This window comes from Mastigoproctus giganteus, chromosome 3, assembly GCF_048544385.1.
Source record: "Mastigoproctus giganteus isolate SK-2022 chromosome 3, ASM4854438v1, whole genome shotgun sequence".
NCBI classification, from domain to species: Eukaryota; Metazoa; Arthropoda; class Arachnida; order Uropygi; family Thelyphonidae; genus Mastigoproctus; species Mastigoproctus giganteus.
Window position 1 is genome coordinate 5,527,703 of NC_143577.1, and position 20,443 is coordinate 5,548,145.

Consider the following 20,443-nt stretch of genomic DNA (forward strand, 5'->3'; position numbering starts at 1 on the left):
TCGGCGCACTTCTGTAAGGTGTCAATGGCGCCAGTAGCGGAAGCTGCTAGCATGGCTCTGCTGTCCTCTCGCAGTACCAGGGTCAAGTCGTCCGCGTATGCTTGAGTTGTCACACGACCTAGGTCTAGGTTAAGAAAGCCATCGAGAACCATGTTCCAAAGGAGCGGATCCAAGTCTGATGCCTGTGGGCAGCTTCTGAAGATCTGTCTGGAAATGGAATGGTATGGAGATTCTACGACAACCAATCTGTTGCCAAAATATGTTTTGATGCATTGGTATAGGTTGGCCGGGATTTGCTTTCCGGAGTCTGCCGAGGATGCTTGGCCACCATAGGGCGTTAAATGCTCCGGCAAAATCTATTGCGATTAAAAATAGATAGCAGGCCTGCAGCCATGTAGCAGGTTCCGATTCTATATCTGAGGAGGTGTTCGAAGAGTTTACTTAGTGCTGAGAGAAGAGCTATCGGTCGGTATGACTCCGGAAGGTCCTGTTGCTTGTTTGGATTTTTTCAGGATTAAGCGCAATTTGGCAGTTCTCCAAGCTTGTTGAAAGCATCCCTCGTTAAGGCAGTGATTAAAGACTGTGAGTATTACCTCTGGAATGGTCTCGATGGCCTTCTTGACGATTTCAGGCTCCAGTAGGTCGATGCCTGGTGATTTCTTGTTACGCAGTTTTGTTGCAGCAGTCTGAAATTCGGTGCTGCTCAGCCGTTCTTCCTTATTGGTGGTATTGTTGTCTTGACATAATTGTTGCTGTTCTCGTGTAGTGTGAGTAATATGTCCAAGAAACAAGCTCTCCAAGATGTTGTTCATATTATCTTGTCAGGTCTTGATATAAGTCCCTAGTGGCGTCTTTGTTGCGGGAATGATTTCTCCCCTGGGGAGTTTATTCTGTAGACAACCCCCCAGGGGTGCTCGTTTCCGGTCGTAGAAATTAGAAGAAAAACTCTTTATTGCATACAAATGGCACACGCCGTACACAATACTCTTCACGGCTACAAACCAGGGATAGTAATATTACCTGATTTCCTGATGCAATAATACATATAAGAGCAACAATGCTAGGGGTTTAACATAAAATAACTAATACAGGAAAAATTACATAAAACATATATTAAAACATAAAACGTATAATTACATATTTTACATATAAAATTAATATTAACATGGGAAATGAAAGAACATGAAAAGCGATGAAAATACGATGGCAGTCACTCGGCTGCAGACGAAAGCTGTTCCCTGATGATGGGTCTTCTGTGGGATTTGTCCTCTAGGAACTTTTTGTAGTCCACATCCATCTCCTGGATGTGGTGGAGCATCTCCATGGGTAGGAATCTATCGCATATCCTGAGCCTCCACGCCACAGTCTGCAGAGAGGGGAGGGCTCTTAAGGGTTTGGGGGGGGGGATCCTCCATTTGCACATCTGCCAAAAACTTGGCGTATTGACTTCACCCGCTATCATTTTAATTGACACAAGCAAGCGGAGCGTGAATATCCATTTGGAAACTTTTCTATAATTTAGAAGTTGGTGATATCTGAAGTACGTGTGAGTGGTGGCAGTTTATGCTTAAATAGGATCAACCGAAGAAGCCAGTGCTCACCAGATGCAATGATTTCAACCAGATTTCAGAACCGTAGGTGATGACTGGCTGCAGAAACCGGTATACGTAGTGGAGCGTGTACTCGGGCTGTGTGACATGAAGCAGGTGTTGTTTGGCAAGCCAACTGGATTTGCAGACCTTGTCGTGAATGTCTGCAACGTGGTGTTTGAAACTGATTTTAGGGTCGAAGATAACGTCGAGATCTCTGTGCTTGGTGACAGGGATAATGGGAGTTCCATGGATTTCCAGGTTTAGTTGCGTTAGGTTTGATTTGAGTGAGAACACCATTTGTGAAGATTTGTTTGGATTTATCTTAAGAGAAAACTGTGCCAAGTATGTAATCAGATTCTTATGGCTGTTAATAATAGTTTCAGAAACAGAATCATGTCGGGCAGTCCCGTGGATCCGATAGAGGAGCTTCAAGTCGTCTGCATAACTGATAAATTCTGTTTGCTGGCACAGGAATGGGTGGATGGCAGCCATAAAGAGGAGCACTGAAAGAACTCTGTCCTGGGGAACACCTACACAAACTTTCCTTATGAAAGTTTTTTTTAATCACAGTCAAGTGAAGGACCCTGGTTGTAAGTAGCGACTTCAAGAATTCCAGTATATTGCCTTTTATTTGGTATCCCTTCTCAGAAAGTTGCAGGAGGGACTGGACGTCTGTGCTGCCGAATGCAGACTGGATATTCAGATAAACAATTGCCATCTCAGACCTATCTTGTAGAGCCCCCGATATGGTGTTGGTGGTCTGCAGCAGGTTGGTAATAGTGGACCTGCGTTTCAAGGCATAGTAAATGAATGGTGATTCTTATGGCAGAACCTGGTTGGTCAGGATGGAAACAAGGCACTTCTCCATGACTTTGAGGAGACATGAGGCTTCCATTATTGGCCTGAATTGTGAAACTGAGGTCCCTCTTTGTGTTTTGGGGATTGGTTGGACAATATATTGGTTCCAGGCTGTTGGGAAACTTTGCGTTGTGAGGATTCCATTAAAGATTCCTAGGAGGGCATCAATGATGAAAACACTAACGCTCTTAATAATGAATTGTGGCATCCCATCATATCCGGTGAAAGATGTTGGTGGGATATCATTGATGGACTGGATAAGCTCTCTTTTTGTGATGATGATGGAAGCGACGACATCTCGCTGACAACTGTTGTGAATGCTGTTAAGGTCTGACGCTAACTTTGGCTTAAATCTCGAGATGTAGTCTAGCCATTAGATCGGATTAAGTTGTTGAGGAAATTCATCATGCCTTGCTTTAAACGTTGCCTTCCCGATCTTAATTGTTTTGTCGATGTAGGCTTTCATGGCTTTAGATTTGCTTCTATTAAACTGGGAATGGGCTCTTGAGTATGAAGTCCTGTCTAGTGGGTCTGATGTGGATTTCCATTTTGCCTGTAGCCTTTGCTTATTCTGAAATTTAAGGCTGAGCTCTTGGGTCCACCATGCTTTGCTCCGGCAGGAGATTGAAACTGTTTTTGACGCTGCAGTTCGACCAATAGACTGCAGCCAGCAGGTAAGAAAGTGCAGCCCGAGCTGTGGATGAAATTGGTTTAGGGCTTTCTAAGGAAAAATGGATGCTGCAAAGCAACATCCATTTGTCTGTTGCAAAGATTACGTCTAACAGGTTAGTACCTCTGGTAGGGGAAAAATTCTAGAGGTTCAGACTTACTGCAGCCAGATTAGAAGATAACAATCTGCGAAGACTGTGTTGCCATAAATAATAGTAAAGTCTTCACACACACACACACAAGTAATATTGCTTTGGGGTGGCATTGATTAATGATCCAGTTGGAGACCTCTTGTAAAGTGTTCTTTACTGTGGGAGGGGGGGATGTAGACTATGCACACATCAAGTCTGTAGCCTTGAATGCTAAGTGAGGCTTTTGCAGTTTCAAACAGTTCTGTTTTTAGAGTCGCTGAGCTAGTCAGTGAGAATTTTTGTGTGTTGAAGAGAAATGCCTACACCACCACTAGTCATCCGTTCCCTGGATGCAAATATGACTGAGAAGCAAGCGGGTTGAGAGAATGCGAGGTTTTCTTCATTGAGGGACAGCCATGTCTCTGTGATACAAATGATGTCATACAACCTTGACAAGGGAAGAATTTCCATTGTCTGAAGTTAATTTCTCAGACTTCAAATGTTTTGATAGAAAATTGTGCACATTAAAGAAGTTTGTATGTATGTCCTTGTTGGAGCTCTGATGGCCTTCATCAAAGCCTAGGGTTTCTCTCTGTTGTCCTGAACTATTTTGTAGGATAGGAGATATCCTCTCACCTCCCGGCTGTGGATATATGGCTCTTGGATAAGTAAGATGTCGAGGTTCTGTTTATTCGCTTTCTTGGTGAGAAACTAGTTGCTCCCACGAGCGCTGTTTCCTGAGTCGAATTAGAGCCGTGTACGCATTCCTTGCGGCGCGATAGTAGTCGTAGAATTGGTCTATTTCTGCTGCTGGACAGGAACGTCATGCTCTCTGGAACAGTCTTCTCTTTCTGTTCACCTCGCGTCTCAGCTGTTGTAGTTCCAGGGACCACCAGGGGGCGGCCCCTGGAGTTGGGTTTCCCCTTTTTATTGAGCGGTTTGCAGCGGCAGTGATGAGGTCCAACACTGCGGCTTGGTGCTGGTCCGGGCTCAGCCCCTCTATTTGGAGGGTTTGTGCTGCTTCTCTAAAGATAGTCTGGGAGAGTGGCCAGTCTGCCTTCTGCATGGCGTATCTATGTTGGATTTGTCATGTCTATGGTGCGTTGGAACTCGAAGGTTATGATCCTGTAGTCCGATGTGGTCCAGCTTTCCCTGACCATCCACCCTGAGCAGCCAGAGACAAGTGTAACATCAATTGTGGCTTCCTACATTGTGCTGGAAAAGGTAGTGGGGTTATTTGGTGGATTGACGTGTGTGGACATGTGACTATGTGTATATGTAAGGGCAGCACGTAGAACGTTTGTTCAACTCCGCCTCGTATCTCTGTGAAGAACAGTATCAGTACAAATGAGCCAGATATGTGTGTGACGTAGGTTTGTGTGTTCTGTTGTTGTGTCTGGCCGCTTGGCTACCCAGAAGCATCACTCACCTGGACAGATGATTCTGGGTACTCGTCCACACCATGGGAAAGTGGGCCAGTCCCAGTAAAACTCGCGTACCATCTCGGAAGAGACGAAGAGAGGAGAAATAAAAAAAAAAAAAACTACCCGTAGTGCAGGTTGTAATAAAAAAATAATAATAAATAAATAAAAAATAATAATAAAATAAAAAAGAAACATTAAAAAATAATAATAATGATAGATAAATAAATAAATAAAAAAAGAATAAAAAATATAAAAATAATTTTAAAAAATACTAAAAATAATAATAATAAAAAGCTAGTGGTTCAGGTAAAAATAAAGTAATATATTTATATATGAAAAATAAAATAAAAATAAATAAAACAAAATAAAAATGGATAAGCATGGCAAATTTAGCAAAAAAAAAAAAAAAAACCCGAAATTATTTATTATTAAAATAAATAAATAATAAAAAAATTAATAATAATAAATAAAATAATAAGAATAAAAATTAAGATAAAATAAATTTAAAATAATAAGAATAACAATTAAGATAAAATAAATTTAAAATAATAAGAATAACAATTAAGATAAAATAAATTTAAAATAATAAGAATAAAAATTAATATAAAATAAATTTAAAAAAATGAGAAATAAATAACAAAAAATCGAATTTTGCCTTCCCCTTCACTGTGAAATCTAGGCTGTAGAATTGTTTGTCTGGTTTTGGGTGGCCTTGGCGTACAAGTTCTTTCTCCGGGTAAAAATGCCAGATGCAAAGTCCTGCAGGGAAGAAAGATTGTCTGGAGTCTGGATTAGTTGATTCACCTGGTTTGGGGAGAAGTTCGGAATGTCTCTCCGAAGTTGATCTGTGAGGTCCTCGTACAAGTCACAATCAAAAAGAAGATGGTAGCAGTTTTCCTTGGCTCCAAGAAAGCATAAGTCGGTAGAAAGATGCCCCAGTTGGTATAACATTTCATTCAGGGAGCCGTGGCCAGTCAACAAGAAGGACGTCTCGAGGCTGAGAGAGAATCAGGATCTTGCACTTTTCGTCATTGCAAACTTTACCTCGAGGAGGAATCTTTTGGTTACTGTGCCTTATCGCGATGTATTCCACCTGGTTTGCCAGATGTTGACCAGTTCATTGTAATATCTTGTTTTTTCATGCTTATCATCTGCAGCGAGATTAAGCTCAATATCCAGAATACAGGTTGGTATTTTCTTTCTGATTCTGCAGCAGGGCCCACTGAAGATTGTAAACAAATCAAGCGGGAGAGTTCCAGCAATTACCTGAATAGCTGCCGTGGAGACAGTCCTGCATGTAGGGTGGGTGGCCAGGATCATTCCTCTTTGAATGGAGTTGAGTTTGTTTTTCATTTTTATAATAACTGCACAGTGGAACAATACACTAGTGGCATAAATTACAATGGGTAGGTATACTGCTTTGTAGTACAGCGATAACGTTCTCTTAGACAAACCCCAATCACTTCGAGAGACTCTGAGGATGGAGGCTGAAAAACCTTTAACTTTGGTGCTGAGGTGTTGGAGGTGTGGGAAGAATCAGAGTTAGTGGTCTATAGTGACCCCTAAGACCCTTACTTGCATAACTAAAGGAAGTTGCGCACCAGAGATCTTGATTTGCGGGGGTCTCCGCAGGTCAAGTTTCTTCTTGAAGATCATCATTTTGGATTTAGCTGGATTTATGTGGAGCTTGTTTAACCAGGTCCAGATGGAGAGATTGGACAAAACTTGCTGAGCATTAGCTTCCAGAGCAGAGCGGGAGTTCCCAGACACGATGATGGTGAGATCGTCTGCAAATACTACAATTTTTGTGTTGTCAAAGGAGTTACCAAGCCAATTTTGGAGAACCATGTTCCAGATCAGGGGTTCTAGGATGGAGCATTGAGGAAAACCCCGGTAGACAGGCCTTGTGATCTGAAGAAATCCTGATTTTACTACTAGTGAGCGCTCTAGTAGTTCTGGAACAGCTTGTACAAATTGGAAGAGTATCTGGCGGCACAGAGACGTTCAAGGGCATTTCCCACCATACAGTGTCGAAGGCTCCTTCGGAGTCGATAAAAAATAGCTAATTCATATTTGGAGGTTGAGTTCTCCAGGTGCACGACCAGATCAAATAGGACCTCTTCGCAGGAGTGGCCTGGTGTGAAGCCATACTGGGATGGGGTGATTAAATCATGTGAAAGGAAAAAGTGGTAACTCTGTGGGCTCTCTAATATTTTTTAATATTAGCCACTCTAATATTTTTCCAAGGTTAGCCAGTAGTACAATAGGCCTGAAAGACCATGGCTCAAGGCTTATTTGTTTTTTAATGAGCCAGAACAATGCCTCTTTCCAACAATTAGGGAACAGAAGCAAAAGGTGTGATGGTCTTAATTTGTAGAACCTGAGGATGAAGACATATTCAATAAGGTCCATGCCCAGACATTTCCTGGGATTGATTTTTTTCAGTATTACATCCAGCTCCAGCATGGCAAAGGGTTAAGCTAACGACTGAGAATAGAAATTAGCATTTTATGCTCGAAGATCAGCATGTTCGGAAAGATCTTTCAAGGGGGTCATCAGTTAGGAAAAGATTGTCCAGAATGAGATTGACAGAGTCGTGCCAATTAGTTGATTCATTCGTTCCTACGACCAGAGACCCTAAGATGTCTGAGGTAAAAGTCTGTCCTCTTGTAATTTTGTAGAAGAGCCCCCAGGGATTTGCATTGCCAGAGTCCTTAACAAAGTTGGTCCCTGTCGGATTGAGTATAATGACAGTACTTTGCCAGGAACTCCTCTAGTTGTTGTCCATTTGTGGCGCTGCGACGCCCTGGGGTTTGGCTGAGCCACGTCGAGGATCATCAACAGTTCACATCCGCTCCCACGACGATCCTGGCATTCTGGGATTCTGGGAGTAAACTCAGTAGGTACCTCGAAGCTGGGGGATATCCCCTCCTGGGTGGCAGTACAATAAGACAGCGTAGAGCTCGCCGAGTGAGGTTATAATATGGGTATAGGCGGCTCAGGATGTACAGTTGCTGGAAATCTTACTCACAGTGATACTAGGGTTCCTAGCCAGGATGCAAGCCCAGGGATTCTCTCTTTTGTTCTGAACTATTTTGTAGGATAGCAAATATCCTCTCACCTCCCGGCTGTGCACATATGGCTCTTGAATAAGTAAGATGTCGAGGTTCTGTTCATTAGCTTTCTTGGTGAGAGTTGTCCGGCCACAGCCTTAGATCACTGCGCGTTTAGCTGCGGGAATTTGACCCTGTGCAGGTTAAAAAGTTTAAGGCGTGCGACGATAATCAATTCTCATTTAGTACTGATTGTCCCTGAGTAAGTGATCCGCTCGCATTTTCTGGAATTTACAGTTTCGCAAGTGGGTGGGTCATCTTTTTTAGCGAAGGTGCTAAACTCATGGCCTTTCTGTATACAGTGGCCGCAAATAAGCTCTGTCTGGCAAAGGTGTACGTCGTATGTCGAAATCGACAGCAACAGAAGCATTTGGGAACAGACACATTCTCTTTGAAGCCATGGCTGCCTAAATCCGTGTTCCTTATTTTTCGGACAGATTTGAATTTTGTAGTCTTCAATACGAATTGTTTCACCTTTTCACTAGTCTGGTGTTGTGCTGTTGAGGTCGGTTTTAGTATTACTAGGTGTGGAGTAGGCAGGAGCGTCTTGCGTTTTGTAGTAGTTGCCAGTCGTAGCAGTTGAAGAGAAGTGTCTGGAGCCGTGGTTCCACATATGCACAACACTTGTGTATATGTGAGTGCTCGCTGTGTCAATTATTTTGCCCCACATTCAGCGTAGGCTTGCAGTTTAGCATTGTTCCTTTCGCTGTCGAGGTTGACCTCGAAGAGGAGCGCGTCAAGTTTGTTTCACAATATTATTATTTGAGACCTTTGTGCGGTGATGACTCTGTTTGTTTGCTCTTTAAAGAGGGATTCTAGAGCAGTTTTTAGGACCATGGATTTTTCATACATTGTACCCTCGGGTAAGGTATGATCGAGGGAGGTTTCCTGTATCCTGTCATCAATAGCTTACTTTGTCGAAATCACTGTGAGGATTCCCTGCGTTTCCCTTATCTCCGTCTGGGAACGAGTTTCTCGTTCACATTTTGTAATCAAGCCTCGTCTGTTTTTCTTCTTACTCTTTGGGGGGTACCCGGAACGGGGATTCATCGCTTCGCCCTGTTGGTCTGTGATGATAGTGCAATCATCGCCTTGGGTTTCCCTAAGAGGATCTCTGCTTTTGTCCATGTTCCCTTCCATATCACTATTTCCGGATAAACTTAAGCTATATGGTATCCGTAACCCTTTGCTCTCATGGCTACGCAGCTATATTACGCATAGTTCCTTGAGCGTTATCATCAATCAAGTGAATTCAGACTGTTTTATACCACTAAGTGGGGTACCACAAGGCTCCCCCTTAGGTTCTCTTCTCTTCATTGTTTTCGTAAATGATTCTTTCATCTACATTTTCAATGTTCAAGTTGGTCTCTATGCAGATGATCTTAAGATCTACTCAGCAGTGAAGGAGATTACCGATTCTCAACAGCTTCAATGTGCTCTGAATAAATTCTTTCTGTGGCTATCTCTGAATGGGTTGTCAGCTAACCCCTTGAAGTGCAAAATAATCTCTTTCTCATCCTGCAGATCTCCACAGCTAATAAATACGGACTACACTATTAACTCTGTGATCATCGAAAGTTGTGACCAAGTTAACGACTTGAGGATTCTCTTCTCCAGCAGTGCTAAATTTGATGCCGATGTCCTTAAAATCACCAGCAAAGCGTTCAAAATACTGGGATTTATCAAACGGAACACATACAAGTTCAAAAACTACAGATATGGTGTCATCCTTTATAAAACTCTAGTTCTCCAAATTCTTGAATTCAGCTCACCCATCTGGAATCCTCACACGAAAACTTTAATTAACTAAATTGAAGCAGTCCAAAAAATTTTGTCCGTTACCTTACTTTCCGTAATCCTCTAATTTATCACACAGTGTACTATGAATCGCTGTGTGATTACTCTCATTTGAGGCCTCTGTGCACTAGAAGAGTTATTGCTGACATCACCCTTCTAGCCAAAGTAATCACTGGAACTTATGAAGCATCTGAAATCCTTTACAGAATGAGCAACACTGAAGTTGATTTTACTAAGGTAAGTCAATTTTACTAAGGTAAAATCAACTTCAGTGCTCCTTTTGGACAAGTTAGGAACCTTACATTGTTTCGCCTTGACTCTGCCACTAAGGACTTTATAAAGTTCAGTGCACTGAACAGAATGAGCAAATCAGCAAATGACTCTCTCTCTCATTGACTTCTTTGACAACTCCCAGTCACGAATTCCATCCACAAGTTTGCCTCTTCTCTTCAAATGCAAAATGACTAGCTCTCATCTAATTATTGTAGTTTATTATTATTATTATTATTATTATTTGTTTTATTATTTTTCTATTCTCTAACTGATTAATCATTACTTGTTTTACCGGTAACTTAACTTAATGCAATCATCTTTTGTACATATGATTTTAATGTTTGAATCGATATCAATGTTTATCTTCATGTTGTTGGATCTTTTATTATTGTTATTGTGTTCATTGTTCTGATCTCAGATGCACTGTTAATGGTTACTTGTTGTGTATCTTGTTGTTAATAAAAAAAAAAAATCATAATAATATCCTCCATGAATATTATCATGGAGGATATTATTGAATGAGCAAGAACCTGAATTATGTACTTGGCTCTGTTTAACAAACTGATATGCACTAACATGCATGGAAGGCAAAAAAAAAAAAAAAAACCTGCCATAACCCAAGAACAATCTCATCTTCCCATGTGTGTTATGTCCATGAATTGCATATGATTTCTGGTCGGCCTGCCTCTTTTGTTGGATGAAAACTGAGCATTGAGAAAGTAAAAACATCATGAACTCTCGGTCAATGAAAAATCTTCAGTTTAATTTCAGCTAGCTTAGGAGAAAAAAACTATACTAGTCTCGCTTGAAACCGACTAACTCAGCCACGTTGTGAAAAAGTAAAAATTCCTCCCGTCATCGATGTAATCCGAACTAGGGTCTTTTCCACCCGGTTTGGGGAGGACGGCGATCCAGCTCAGCTTAGATGATGCGTATGAATGTATGTGTCTGTGTTAAGCGCCAAAACAACTAAGGCCATGAGTAGTTAGTATGTTCAGCAATTTCGTGTGATTTTCGATTGGCTTTTTAGCATTAACATTAGTAGAGGCATTTGATGCAAGAAAGCAAGCTTATGCAGCATCAGCCAAAAAAAAAAAAAAATAAAGTAAAATAAATAAATAAAAAATAACCACTTCCACTTCACCCCTCTGTTCGTTCGAAATACTTGTCCAGCTGAGCCTTAAACTTATTTAGGCTATCAACTTCCACGACAAGGGATGGAAGTCTGTTCCACCTACCAACCACCCGCTGGCTAAAGACCAATTTCCGCACATCTATCCTACATCTGTCTTTCCTCAATTTGAATTTATGCCCTCTCAGGTGATTATACTGAGCAAGAGGAAGAATCCCATCAGCATTGAGCATGCTCAAACCATTCAGGGCTTTGTACACCTCTATCAGATCACCTCGCTTGTGCCTAGTCTCCAGACACTGTAATTCGCAAAACTTAAGCCTTTCTTCGTAACAGCACCCCTTTGTTCCATTTATTAATCTTGTTGCTCTTCTCTGTACTCGTTCCAGCAGCTCTACATCCTTCTTGAAATGAGGCCTCCAGACCTGTATACAGTACTCTAGGTGTGGCCTGACCATTGCCTTATACAAGGGAATAATCACCTCCTTATCCCTGCTAGAAAAAGTCCTATATATCATTGACAATACACCATGAGCTACTCTTGCAGCCCGTCTGCACTGCTCAGAGAACTTCATATCTGCCGGCACAACCACCCCCAGGTCCCTTTCATTCTCTACCACTGTCAGTGTAGTACCACAGATTTGATACGTTGCTCTGGGGTTGCTGTTTCCCATATGTAGTACTTTACATTTGTCAATGTTAAACTTCATTTGCCACCTCTCAGCCCATCTGCTCAACCTTTCCAGATCCTGTTGCAGTAGCATAGTGTCATGTTGCAGCAGCATTGTGTCAGTAGTGTCCTTGTCAACCCTGTCAAACTTCGTATCGTCTGCAAACGTGGACATTAAGCTTGATATACCATCATCAATATCATTTATAAATACAGAAAACAATAAAGGACCCAATACTGAACCCTGAGGGACTCCACTAATAACATTAGTAAACGAGGAGCAGTGTCCATTGATTACCACTCTCTGTCTTCTCCCCCTCAACCACCCCTTTATCCATAGCAGCAATTTGCCCCCAATGCCACACTGCTCCAATTTGTGCAGCAGTCTTTCATGTGCAACAGTATCAAAAGCCTTTCTAAGATCCAAATATATAATATCAAAGTTATTCCCTGCATCCAGTTCTTTTGTGACTGCATCATAGTATCCAATCAAATTGGTCAGGCAAGACTTCCCCTTAACAAAACCATGCTGTGTCCGAGCTATAACTGAAGTCTTGTCTAGATGATCCTGCAGTGCTTCTTTAACCAGTGCCTCCATTAATTTTCCGGGAACAGAAGTTAAACTCACAGGTCTATAATTACTTGTGTCAGCCTTTCATTCTCCCTTGTGAATTGGGGTCACATTTGCACGTCTCCAGTCCATGGGTACCTCCCCTGAGTCCAAGGAATCTCTCATAATTATGGCTAAGGGTTTGCTTACTTCCTTTGCCGCTTCCTTTAATATAACTGAATAGATCCCATCCATCCCATGTGCCTTTCTTTTGTTTATCTTCAACAATTTCTCCTCCACTTTACTCTCAGTTATTACGAGATTCTCTAGCTTACTGCTAGAGTTGAATACACCTCTGGCATTCCCCTCGCTGAATAACTACTCATGTGTGAATGTCGATGCAAAATATTGATTTAGTTTGTTAGCTACCTGAGCAGGGTCATCAACAGTTGACCCATCGATATCAAGTGGACCAATCTGATTCATCCCCTTCCTTCTAGAGTTTACATAAGTAAAGAACTCTTTTCTGTTTTTCTTCGCATCCCTTGCCAAGGATCTCTCGTAATCTGCCTTCGCCTGCCTAACCTCCTTTGTAACTTGGTTACCGATCAACTTGTATCTATCAAAGGCTTCTGTGTCACGTGTTAATTTGTATGTATCCCATGCATTTTGATTCTCTGCCATATGCCTCATTAGTTCATCTGACATCCATTTAGGCCTAAACCTTGAACAATATTTCTTAGTTGGTATGTAAAGCCTAGTAGCTTCCAAGATAAGTCTTTTGAATGCTTCCCATTTTGAATTTGCTGTTGGTAACATCATCAGTTGATCCCGCTGTATAGAATTTAAATACTGTCTCAGTCCATCGTAGTCGCCTTTACGAAAGCAAAAACCCTTCCCTTTACCCCTAATGGTAGTTACCTCTTTGAGTAACTCCCACTTCAGAACACTGTGATCACTGCCACCTAGTGGTTTATTTATCTGCAGATTCTTAATGCATGAAGAATCACTACTGATAATGAAATCAAGAGTATTACTCCCTCTAGTTGCCTCCCGAACATGCTGATGTAGAAAACAATCATCCAATAAATCCACAAAAGCCTTGCTAGTGTGTGAGTGACCAGCCCCCAAATTCCAGTCAATATCTGGGAAATTAAAATCCCCCATTATAAGACTCTCTGATTTACTGGCCCACTCTATTTCTCTGTACAGTTTCTTATTATACTCATCAGAGTCATTAGGCCTATAGCACACTCCTAATCTCAATTTTGATCTCCCAATGCTTATGTCACACCAAACTGACTCGACACTGCACTGTCCAGCGATGTCGACTTGCTTCACTTCCTTGCATTTTATGTGTTTCTTAACTAATAGCATAACCCCTCCTCCCTTCCTATCCTGTCTATCCTTTCTGTAGACATTGTACTCCCCAAATTCCAGTTCTGCATTCCTTATATCTGTGTGACACCACGTCTCTGAAATCCCAACAATATCTGCCTTAGATGTTTTGAGCAATAGCTCAAATTCATCAAATTTATTTACTAAACTCCTAGCATTGGTGTACACGCAAGTATACATGCACCTGCTCTTCCTCTTAGCCACCCTAACACAACCTTTGTGTTCACTTGTGCCCCCCATGATTCCCAGCAGTCTCTGAAATATCCTGCATCTTATTTTCCAGGCTGCTGCTCATTCCAATAGAAGCAGTGCAAGAATCACTTTCTCCTCTGCCAGTGGCTACTGTTAATCTATGCTTTGCTCTTTTCAAGAAAGAAAAACTCTAGTGTCTGGGAGGTGAGAAAAAAAAAAGAAACATGTGGGCTCGCTTGAGACTAACTAACTCATTGGATTTGAAGAAAAAGGCCAATAAAATTTCTCGCGGTATTGCCGTGCCTCGAACTCGATTCTTTTCCACCGGGTGTATGAAGGATGGTGAGTACATATATTCAAATTGGTACCGGCGAGTGCCTCAGTTCCACGTATTGTTGACGTTCAGAGTGGAAATACTTTTAACATCGACGTAGAGAAATTGGGTGTAAATTGCATATGCTGAGAGAGGAGTCTGCGCGCGTAGCACAGTGGTATCGTCACCGTCCTCCCCACACCACGTGGAAAAGGCCTGAGTTCGAATCCCGTCGATGATGCGTGGAACTTTAATGGGCTTTTTTCACTCCGTGGCTGAGTTAGTTGGTCTCAGGCGTAGATAGCAAGGTTTTTCTCCCCAGTAACTGGGGTTTTTTCGTCCAGCAAAACAGGCAAATCAACCATAGAACATACGCAATTTACAGACACAATACGGGTTAATGTATTTAATTACGGGCAACCCTAAAATAATAATAATACTAATGTTGAGAGAGGGAGAAATAGCAAACATATACTTATTGTGATTAAAACAATGCAAACAATATTCTCGAAAAAATAATAAATATTATAAAATAAAACCTCATCTAAGTTCATTAGAGCGTATTCGAGATTATTTTTCAGAATTCATTTTCCTAAATCTTGTAGAGGGCTATGATCAATTTCGCGTGTAATTTGACGTTTACGAAGATGTTAGTTTTTAAGTTGGTGGATTTGAGTATTAAAACAGTTGGTGGTGTTTGCGGTATTTGTATTTCAGTTATAAAGTAGGCAATATGAAATGTTCAGTGTGCATTCTGCAATATGCTGTTAATATTTTGTTAACGTTAATTATAAAATATGTGTAGATACAGTGGAAATCAACTGTAAACAGTTATGCCGGCTATTTCGAATGGGCTGGAAAATGTGGTAAGGTAATATAATTATCAAGTGCAAAATAAAGAGACTTAAAATGTCTGGTCTTGAGGAAGTTGGTATTCCAGGAAAGGAATACTTAAGAGAAGCTTTAACAAACTGTTCAGATCCGCTTCGAGCCATTGAAGATTTTCAAGTTGAAAATGGTATACTTCTTCCATCCCTCAGACCAATGTTGCCTCTGTTAGATTTGCACGGTGTGCGACGAATGGAATTTCATACATCTGTGTTAGACGAACTTAAAGAGCGGTTACTATTACAGATAGAAAACCTTGGAAAGCAAGACGGAAGAGAAAAAGATAAGAAATTGAAGGAGCTTCTGCAGAAAAGCTTTCCCGTCATCAAGGTATGTTCATATACAACCATATTCATATTTCTAGATGGTTTATTGTATTTTAATTTATTTCTTATATCACTTTTATTTTTAAATATATAGTTATATTAAATCCTGGTTTAGTTTTATGGACATTTTGTCTTATGATTCTTTAGTCTGTTACAATGGTAGCACTGTATGCAAAAACATGGATATTACCGATGCAAGAAGCCTTTTTGCTAATATTTTGTTTTATTGTGTCTGTGAGGTTTTGCAAGAAGTTAGAGTTCCAAGCAGTACAGGAGGCTGGGTATAGACAACATTTGATGGAATGGAATGATACCTCATGGTTTTAAGGTAAATCAGTCATTTCAGCATGTCTGATTGGATAGAGCTACCAGATATTATTAAGTTTATCTGATAGAGCTACCAGATATTATTATCAGGAATGGGAAGTAATGCCTTTTGGCTATGGTTTCTATTAGTGTGTCTGCTCTTATGTTTGGTTTAATTGTGTGCACTAATAGCTATGAAGGTACATGTGTCTAAGGCATACCATTATAGTCATATACATACTTACTCCCTGCTGCGAGGGTCCTTGACAGTCGTGATAGCTAAATTCCAGAACACTATTATATGCAAGCTTTCTCCAGTTTACCTCTCCTCCAAAGACTACACTAATATCTTTCTTTATACCATCCTTCCATCTCAAGGCTGGTCTGCCAGCTTTCCTTTTCCCATTTGGGATTCCTGTGAGGAGTTAATGGATGTGTCTTCTGTCATCAGTACGGTAGCATGAATGGCCTATCTTACTTTTCTGTCCTTTATGATCTGAATTATACTTTCACTTTTATATTTCTCATTTAGTTTATTGTTATGTAGCCTTCTCATTCTCCAGTGATTTCATCTTGTTTTTGTTTGAAGAAAGTTCTTAGAATTCTATTTTCAAATGATTATAATCTGTTCTCTGATTGTTTTAGAAGGCCAGGTTTCACATCCTTAGGTTACAGTAGGTAGTATTATTGTTCTGTATATCTTTATTTTCAAGTTCATAGATACTTATTATGGGTGATACTTTACTTATTGGGGAACAAAATTTTTAAATCAACTAGATGACTGTTATTTGTATCAGCATGTCAAGGAAAGTACTAGCATTAGCATTAGCATTAGTAGAGGCATACGATGCAAGAAAGCAAGCTTATTCAGCATCAGCCAAAAAAAAAAAAAAAAAAAACCCACTCCCATTTCACCCCTCCGTTCGTTCGAAATACCTGTCCAGTTGAGCTTTAAATTTGTTTAGGCTATCAACTTCAACAACAAGTGATGGAAGTCGGTTCCACCAACCAACCACCCGCTGGCCAAAGGCAAATTTCCGCACATCTATCCGACATCCGTCCTTCCTCAATTTGAATTTATGCCCTCTGAGGTGATTATTCTGAGAAAGATGAAGAATCCCATTTGCATTGAGCATGCTCAAACCATTCAAGGCCTTATACACCTCTATCAGATCACCTCGCCGGTGCCTAGTCTCCAGACTCTGTAATTTGCAAAACTTAAGCCTTTCTTCGTAAGAGCAACCCTTTGTTCCATTTACTAATCTTGTTGCCCTTCTCTGTACCCGTTCCAGCAGCTCTACATCCTTCTTGAAATGAGGCCTCCAGACCTGTATACAGTACTCAAGATGTGGCCTAACCATTGCCTTATACAAGGGAATAATCACCTCCTTATCCCTGCTAGAAAAATTCCTGTATATCATTGACAAGACACCATGAGCTACTCTTGCAGCTCGTCTGCACTGCTCAGAGAACTTCATATCTCCCTGCACAATTACCCCCAGGTCCTTTTCATTCTCCACCACTGTCAGTGCAGTACCGCAGAGTTGATACGTTGCTCTGGGGTTACTGTTTCCCATATGTAGTACTTTACATTTGTCAATGTTAAACTTCATTTGCCACCTCTCAGCCCATCTGTTCAACCTTTCCAGATCCTGTTGCAGCAGCATAGCGTCAGTAGTGTCCTTAACGACCCTGCCAACCTTTGTATCATCTGCAAACTTGGACATTAAACTTGATATCCCATCATCAATATCATTCATAAACACCGAAAACAACAACGGACCCAACACTGAACCTTGAGGAACTCCACTAATAACATTAGTCCACGTTGAGCAGTGTCCATTGATTACCACTCTCTGTCTTCTGCCACTCAACCATCCCCTTATCCATAGTAGCAATTTGCCTCCAATGCCACACTGCTCCAATTTGTGCAGCAGTCTTCCATGTGCAACAGTATCAAAAGCCTTTCTAAGATCCAAATATATAATATCAAAGTTATTCCCTGCATCCAGTTCTTTTGTGACTACATCATAGTATCCAATCAAATTGGTCAGGCAAGACCTGCCCTTAACAAAACCATGCTGCGTCTGAGCTATAACTGAATTCTTGTCTAGATGATCCTGCAGTGCTTCTTTAACCAGTGCCTCCATTAATTTACCTGGAACAGAAGTTAAACTAACAGGTCTATAATTACTTGTGTCAGCCTTTGATCCTCCTTTGTGAATTGGGGTTACATTTGCACATCTCCAGTCTATGGGTACCTCCCCTGAGTCCAAAGAAGCTCTCATAATTATGGCTAGGGGTTTGCATACTTCCTTTGCTGCCTCCTTTAATATAACTGGATAGATCCCATCCACCCCAGGTGCCTTTTTTATGTTTATCCTCAACAATCTCTCCTCCACTTTCCTCTCAGTTATTACAAAATCATCCAGCTCACTGCCAATGTTTACTTTACCTACATCATTCTCCTTCCTGAATAACTCCTCATGCGTGAATGTAGATGCAAAATACTCGTTTAGATTGTTAGCCACCTGAGCAGGATCCTCAACTGTTGAACCATCAATATCCAGTATTGATATCTAGAGAAAAGAATATCCTAGACCTCATCACCACCCAGGAATCAGATGACATAACAGGGCTGATAGTAGAGGAACCAGTAGCAGGAAGTGATCACGGAGTTTTATGGTGGATGATGATGATGAGAGAGGTAGCAGCAGTAAAAGGCAAAGGAATGGGTTTTAATTTCAGAAAAGGAAATTACGATGCCTTAAAGTACTACATAAAGTATTACTGATGAAGGTATATCAAGCTTAATGTCGAAGTTTGCAGATGATACAAAGGTTGGCAGGGTTGTTAATGACAGTCATGGCAGTGTGCTACTGCAACAGGATCTGGATAATTTGGGCAGATGGGCTAAGAAGTGGCAACTGAAGTTTAACCTTGACAAATGCAAAGTACTGCATATGGGTAGAAGTAACCCCAGAGAAACGTACCAACTGTGTGGTACTACACTTAAGGTGGTAGAAAATGAAAAAGACCTGGGAGTAATTGTGCAGGCAGATATGAAGTTTTCTGAGCAATGCAGACAGTTGGCCAGGGCAGGTCATGGGGTTTTGTCAATGATATATAGGAATTTTGCTAGCAGGGAAAAGGAGGTGATTATCCCTCTGTATAAGGCAATGGTCAGGCCACGCCTTGAGTACTGCGTACAGGTCTGGTGGCCTCATTTTAGGAAGGATGTAGATTTACTTGAGTGTGTACAGAGAAGGGCAACAAGATTGGTGAGGAGAATGAAGGGATCCTCTTATCAAGAGAAGCTTAAGTTCTGCAAATTGCAGTGGCTGGAGACTAGGCACCTGCGCGGTGATCTGATTGAGGTGTATAAGGCCTTGAATGGGTTCAGCACGTTGAATTCTGATGGGATCCTTTCACTTGTTCAGATTACGAACCTAAGGGGGCATAAATTCAAATTAAGAAAGGACAGATGTAGAATGGATGTGCGGAAATTTGCCTTTAGCCAGCGGGTGGTTAATTGCTGGAACAAACTTCCATCTGTCGTTGTGGAAGTTGATAGGTTGAATAAATTTAAGGAAGAACTGGACAGGCATTTGGAGGGAATTGTGTGATTTTTTTTTTTTTTTTTTGGCTGATGCTGCATAAGCTCATACATTTGCTTTCATGCATCACATGCCACTACTACTACATGGCCTCTATTAACTGGGTAGATATTGCACAGAGAATGAACACATTTGAACTGTGGTATGCTTTAAAACATTAATCACAGATGCCTTGAATGCATATTTACCATTAAAAAAATACTCCACGAGAAGGGTTCCAAGTTGGATGAATAGTGCAGTTGCCACATTACTTGAGCAGAAAAAGGTGGCATGGAAAAGTTACAGATCAAGAAAAAGTACTGAAGCCTATAACAGCTACAAGATGATCTGTAATAAAGCCACAGAAAAGGTTTAACAGGCAAAGGCAGTTTATGAGAAATCACTAGCAAATAGAGTAAAGAGTGGGGATAAGGAATTCTTCACATATATAAATGCCAAGAAGAGAAGGACAAACCAGATCAGACCTTTACGTAAGGGAAAGGGGATAGTATTAAATACACCAGCTGCCGTTGCAGATGAACTCAACAGTCATTTTACATCGATATTTACAAATGAAAAACCTTTTGTGGCAATGGGAAATTGTGGGAGCGAAGTTGAAAAATATGTAATTAATGGTATTGAAATTTCGCAAAATTATTTAATGAAAAAAGTTTCGAGCCTACAGGCCAGTAAGGCTCCTGGAATTCATGGAATATACCCTATAATCTTAAGGGAGGCGACAAGTGAGTGCATTGAACCATTGAGGCTAATTATGCGAGCATCACTAGACTCTGGGGAGATTCCCTTGGATTGGAAAAGTGCCAATGTATCTCCCATACATAAGGGTGGCTCTAAAAGTGAAGTGGGAAATTATCGACCTGTCAGTCTGACTTCAGTGATAGGGAAAACATGGAGGCAATGATCAAGGGTGGAATTCAGGATGATTTGGATCGAATTGAAATTCTCAAGGATACTCAGCATGGTTTTGTAAAGGGAAAATCATGTTTAACAAATCTGGTTCGCTATTTCGAAAGGGTCACTCACGAGCTGGATTTAGGGAATAATTTCGACATTGTTTATTTAGATTTCAGCAAATCTTTTGACTCAGTCCCACATGAGCGGTTGCTTTATAAGCTGGAACAGGTTGGAATTACTGGGAAAATCCTTAGATGGATAGAAGGATGGCTTCAGGGCAGGAGGCAGAGGGTTGTGATA

The 20,443-nt window shown here is 41.0% G+C and overlaps 1 protein-coding gene across 2 annotated transcripts in view; it reads left to right on the forward strand.

The window, feature by feature from the left end:
• Positions 1 to 14,798: 14,798 nt before the first annotated feature.
• NELF-B (negative elongation factor B) overlaps positions 14,799 to 20,443 on the forward strand; it is a 79,021-nt gene continuing 73,376 nt past the window's right edge. For both annotated transcript variants that reach the window (XM_090369892.1, XM_090369893.1), the window contains exon 1: positions 14,799 to 15,330. In XM_090369892.1, the coding sequence (XP_090226018.1) occupies positions 15,022 to 15,330 (309 nt within the window). In that variant the 5' untranslated portion in view covers positions 14,799 to 15,021. The remainder of the gene's footprint in view (positions 15,331 to 20,443) is intronic.